The 6,067-nt window shown below is 39.1% G+C and overlaps 1 protein-coding gene across 1 annotated transcript in view; it reads right to left on the reverse strand.

The window, feature by feature from the left end:
* Positions 1-531: 531 nt before the first annotated feature.
* Positions 532-6,067, reverse strand: part of LOC111701566 (homeotic protein spalt-major) — a 10,168-nt gene continuing 4,632 nt past the window's right edge. Inside the window, exons 2-5 of the mRNA XM_023472909.1 lie at positions 3,014-5,929; positions 2,514-2,674; positions 2,170-2,418; positions 532-1,570 (exon numbers count right to left, since the gene is read on the reverse strand). Of these exons, the coding sequence (XP_023328677.1) occupies positions 2,176-2,418; positions 2,514-2,674; positions 3,014-5,929 (3,320 nt within the window). The 3' untranslated portion in view covers positions 532-1,570; positions 2,170-2,175. The remainder of the gene's footprint in view (positions 1,571-2,169; positions 2,419-2,513; positions 2,675-3,013; positions 5,930-6,067) is intronic.

Raw genomic sequence — 6,067 nt, forward strand, 5'->3', positions numbered from 1 at the left:
AAAGTACAAAAAAAAACATTAGACACGAGACAGTAACATAAATATTTCACTTAGAACACACAAATTTTCTAAAATAATTAAACAGAACTTACATATTTGCTCTTTATGAATAAGTAAGATTTAGGGGCGTAAAAATATTCTTGTGGTTAAAGAAGGAAGAATTGTGCTCAGAGCCAAAATTTAGTTTGCCACGTCTAGAAATTTGTTCATACCCTATGTCTAATTCATTTATCTTTGCAAACCATTGATAGTTACAACTTTATTTGATCTAACATATTTAATTTATCATTAGAATTATCAAAGGTGTACGGCCTCGGGTTGCAAAGATATATTGATTAGAAAATTAGTTCCTTTGTTATATATATTTGTTCCAAGGGGAAACACATTTTGATTTTCAATAGTGGATTTTTTTTTGGGGGGGAGGGGATTGCTGCCCCCCTTAGGAATTCTTGGGTGGGACAATACCCTCATGAATACGCCCTTGTTTATATCAATTAAAAACTCTTTCTAATATCTCTGTTAAAAACTGCGTTAGTAATAAATTTTTATTTGAAGTGCAACTAATTACTGGATGTATGTATGTACAGGGTGTACAAGGATAAGACAACTAGTAAAATGTACTGCTTACTTGTTGTACAAGAAATATAACTAGACATGTAAACTAGAGTACACAAGGCTGAATACGTGTAAAAATTCAACCTAATATTTAGAGAAATTGTATAAACATTTAATCTGCTAAATAGTTTTAACAAAATTCTGGCTGCAGAATTTGTATTTTGGTATAGTTCAATTATTATAATTTTATTACACTGTATACCAAGTATCCCAGAATATCAGAGTATACTAGAATATCACAGTATACTTAAATTTCAGAGTACAGAGTAGACATGAGAGTAATTATACCAGAGTATACAAAAGTATACCAGAGTATACCAGAGTAAACCAGAGTATACCAGAGTATACCACAGTATACCTAACCAGTGTACCCTGAAAGTGCATTGTTAAACTCTGACTAGAGATCTTTTTAACATAAACATTCATTTTTAAATAAACAAAGATGAAGTGTATGGGAGGGGAGGGATATTCCCTTCTAAATCATAGCAATAATTGACAACTGTTGATAAATATCATCACTGGATATTATTCTTAAAGAACTGGTTTAAGAACTGGTTCAGATCACAACTAAAACAATAACAACATTTAACTGGGTTTCTTGAAACAGAATGCATACAGCAATTTAAAAACTAAGATAAACAATATTTACGATATATTCAAGTTCTAATTGCATCTATAAAGCTTAAAAGTGATGGTGCAATTACAGTATTTGAGTACAACTGCAGTACAACATTTTGCAGTACATTAAGGTTCACGGGAAGTGAAAGATATGTTAGGTTAAGGAATAGAAAATATGAAAAACCTAAATCTTGTCAGCTAACATTGCATTTAGAATTAACACAATCGGAAAACATAGATATCCGCACCGTCGCACAGTCGCATCAGAGTGGGAGCAGGACGCGTGGGCGCTTCAAGGACTGAATGAATTGTTTAGGCTTTGCGGCTTCAACAGTTTCTAAAAAAATAATAAAGTTAGACACTTTTATTTACAAAATCATTTTAAAAGAATAACAATTGTAAAAAAGAGTATCGTCTACCCCCCCCCCCCTCCCCTTGATTTAGCCAGTTAGGACAAAGTTCTATCCTAATATTGCTAGTCAGTGGGTCAGAAATTTAAAAAGCTAAAAAGCTGGACATTAAAGCTTAGATATTTAATTTCAAGTTAACTTTCAAGGTTTCATGTTTACTTTCCAAAATTGCAAGTTAAGATGAGTTTCGTTATATTAGAAACAAACTGCATATTTCATTATAAAGCAAGTTAGGCAGGAACAGGGGGAAACTAACAGATGTTTTCCAACTATTTTGAGTTTTTAATTTCCGCTTTTACTCAATTAAATTGACGAGTGCAAAAAAAAAATCTAAATTTGCATCGTGACTAGAAGTGCATCTAATTGTTAAAACTATTTAATAAATTTAAATCTAAATTGAGTTTTCAATTCAAGTAATTTTTAGTGTTTGCTTTTAAAATGAAATAAATGTACATTTTTAGAGTGTTTTACGTTAAAATCCAACTTTTCCAATTTAACTAAAGTTTAGGTAGAAAGTGCTATATACCCGTATTTATCCACACAGAATTGCGCGTTTTTCCGGAGGTCGATCTACCAGAGACACTCCAACCTCCTCCTGGCTCCTTTTTACTCCGACAGGGGTGAAGGAGGGGGACAGGGGCTCGGAGCTAGGACGGGAGGGGGGAGAGGTTAAGGGGGACATATCAGGGGATTTACTGTTTGGTTGGGGGGTGGTGGGAACATAGGATTCAGAATCTCGAAACTTGTGGGTCATATGATGTTGCTTCATGTTTCCCTGGGGAAAAAATTATTAATTTAAGAAAACAAAATTTTTTTACAATTTAATTTTTTTATATTTTTATAAATCTAGATTAAGTTTATATTAGATACCTTTGTTGTAAACCCTTTCCCGCAAACCTCGCATTTAAACGGTCTCTCTTTAGTGTGGCTTCTCATATGGATTTCCAGAGCTGAGTTACACGCGAATACTTTGAAGCAAATCTGACAAGTGGTCTTGCCGCGGGCAGCAAACATATCTTCTGTCAGAGGATCTATACATGAAGAGGAGATAAATATATAGATAGATAGATAAGCAGATAGACTGACAGATAGATAGATAGATAGATGTATAATAGATGGATAGATAAGGGGTGGAGTGATAAAATATTTCAATGTAAGAATGTGGGGATGGAAACACAATGGATGGTTTTTGTCTTCTCAGATCTCAATATCTCGGATACCCAGACCCTTTAACATAGGACTGTCCTAATGTTTTCAAACAAGATTAGATCATTTCAGACCACCCGAGCTTTTCATGCAGAAATTACAAAGAAAGAACGAAAGAGAGATATTTCTGAACCTATAGACAAGATAATAAAAAAAAAACTTACGTCTCATCCCGGAGAAGGGAAGTGGAAGATGTTGAAACCCAGGAGGTTGATGGAGGCCACCTGGAGAACCTAGGTGGGCCAAAGGGTTTGGAAACCCCATAGGATGGAAGAGCTGGGAAGGAAGAGAATGATGGAGAGGAGGGAAGGACGGGATACCGGAGAAGGGAACAAGAAGTGGTTTCTGCCCTGGTAGTATCATCTGTGACATGGAGAAGGTTTGAGGAGGAGATCCGTTCTCAGATTTCTGATTTTTCTCCTCGTCCTGTGTATCCTCTATGTCGGAGTTTTGGTTCTGATCACACGAGCTATCACACTCTGACCTGCTCAGGTTGTTATTCCTACTGGACTTGGAGAGATCCTCTGGTTCTTCACACTTAACACCTGGAGATACTTCTCTAGAGTAGGGTTTAATCAAACCATATCTTCTCTCATCATCTAGATGCTTTGGAGTAGATTCCATGGTTTTAACCTGTTTCTCCAGGGCTGCTAGAGAAGCGGAAAATGATGAGTAGGACGGATACGGAGATAAACTGTTCATGTTGGAACCAACACTGGTAGAAGAGGATACAGAGGAAGAACGGGAATGCTTATCCTCGCTCTGCTCGTCATCATAGTTGGAGAGAGAGAGCGGAGAAGTCAGGTTTGTAAATCCAGGGAGAAATTTGTTTAGAGCTTCAGGTGATAAACCGTGTGGAAAATCCCTAATTTCCGCAGCGGATATTTGCTCTAGACTCATCTCAGTTTTTTCTCCGGTATGTGTTCTAATATGTTGCTGCAGAATAATTGGGTTCGGATACTTCTTGTGGCAGACGGGGCACTGAGGGAAGGAGCGCATTGGAGGCTTCGTCCTGTGTACGCTCATATGAGTCTTCAAGTTTCCCTTTGTTGTAAATGTTCTTTTGCAGATCTTACATTTGTACGGTCTGGCGCCTGTATGAGTTCTGTAATGCATCTGAAGAGCAGATTTACAGGAAAGAACCTTATTGCATATTAAACACTCATTAGGTTCATTCTGTTGGTTTCCTATATTATCCACAATTGATTCTAATTTTGTAGTTTCATTGGCTTTGTCAACTTCAATAAGGGTTTCCCATGCATTATCAGTACTACCTGGTAGAGGGAGAAGAGTATTGTATAGGTTCGGATCCTTGGTAGGATCCAGGTTGTGGGGGAGACTGATTTGACCTCGGGGAGAATCCAAGTTGGATTCCTGGGACCGCAGTAAAGGATTTAAAAGGTGTCCCGGTACAACAGGAAATTGAGGAAGTCTTAAAGGAGCCATTCCGGGTCTAAATATAAATTTATCTTCAGTACTCTCAGATAATGGAGACTTACTTTCATCCCTCTTATCCGAGGATAGGTTTTCAGGTTCCTCTTGGACAGCACTGTCTCCGCTTTCAGATAAACGAGAGAATTCTCGTCGTATTCTTGAATCATCGTAGGGAGAGTGCTCTCTTTTCTCACTCTCACGCTTTCTTGGAATGGAAGATAGATCTTCTCCGGAGTATAGTTTCGGAGTAAATCCTACCTCATCCTCATCCTTCTCCTCCTTTACTTCTCTTTTCAACCCACCCGGGGGGAAATTCAAAGAAGGTGGTGAGGAGGGTTTTGGAAGAATGGGAAGGTTTCTAAGCCAGGCGGGTTTATCAGAGTGTATATCTTCCTTTCTCAAGGGTTCCAAAGGGAGCGGATATCTGGGTAGAGCTCCACCTGTTAAAGGTGTTGGAAACTTTGGTAATTGCATCTGTTGGTGGAGAGATGATACAGGAGGAGGCATTCCTGGCAGATTCGTAGGCATTGTCATACCTGGAGGAACAACAGGGTTCATTCCAGCAATAGGATTGTTTATATTAGGCATAGGAGAACCTTTCTTCTCAGCTTCCTCACACTGCTGGAGCAGGGACGGATAAAATTTATCCAAATGCTCCGGGACCATGTTTGGGTTCATCTTGACGACCGGAAACCTATCCGAATGTCTCTGGAAGTGAACCTTGAGATTTCCTTTGGTTGTGAACCTGTTCCCGCAGACGTTACACTTGTAGGGTCGTTCTCCGGTATGAGATCTGATATGAATCTGAAGGGCGGAGTCGGAACCGAACACTTTTCCACAATATTTGCATCTATGCTTAATCCCGCCCTCATCCTTTCCCACAGGACTCCCACAGTTTCCCATATCAGTCATATTATTTGCCAGCACACCCTTGCTAGCACTGTTTAATATTCCTTGGGCCTTCTGTTGCAAGAGTTCAAGGGTGTTGACAGGTCTCTCTCCTCCTGACTCCTGGTCCCGTATAATAGATGAAGTGAAGGAAGAATCATTATGATTTTCTGAGTTCCTGACAGAGTTCTCCGGCTCTAGAATATTGAATTTCGGGAATAAAGGAATGTTTGCTGAGGATGGAAGGGGAAACAGTTCTCTTTCTCTTCTAACATCAAACCCTGAGATAGATTTCTCCTCGGGGATTGTACTCTCCGTCCTCTCTTTCTCTGCTAGCTGGGTGAGGAATGGGTTCTGTATTCCCAACTTTGCTGCTGTCTCCAACACGGAGTTGGAATCTGTAGATGTTTGATGAACCTGGAGAATAAGATGAAACTGAATGAGCTGATTCTGCTGTAGGCTGAGCAGGGTTGCCTGCAGGATGGATAACTCCTGGATACTACTTGGTTTTCCAACTTTAGCAAGGTTTGAGGTTAATTGCATTATGGTTTCTCCGATAATTTTCAATTGTTCCTTGGGATCTGTATTCTCAGGTAGGTTTAGAGAGAGAAGGTTAGGAACTCCGATACTCATCTTCAACAGTCTATCTTTGATATCTCCTCCGTCCTGCTCCTCCTCCTCCTCTCCGCTCTTCTCTCCGTCCTCAACTATCTGCATCTGATCATCTGAGTCATACCCGTTATCCTGGGTACTCTCACCTGGAATACAAACAAGTTTAAGAGAAAGTTCGGAATCTAATACTTTTATCAATTAAACACTATTAAACAGTTAACAGACTAGGTAGTTAAGCATAGACTAAAGCATTTTTATCCTACCAGTAGGTGGGGGGGAGGGGG

Source organism: Eurytemora carolleeae, unplaced genomic scaffold, assembly GCF_000591075.1.
Source record: "Eurytemora carolleeae unplaced genomic scaffold, Eaff_2.0 scaffold151, whole genome shotgun sequence".
Classification (NCBI taxonomy): Eukaryota; Metazoa; Arthropoda; class Copepoda; order Calanoida; family Temoridae; genus Eurytemora; species Eurytemora carolleeae.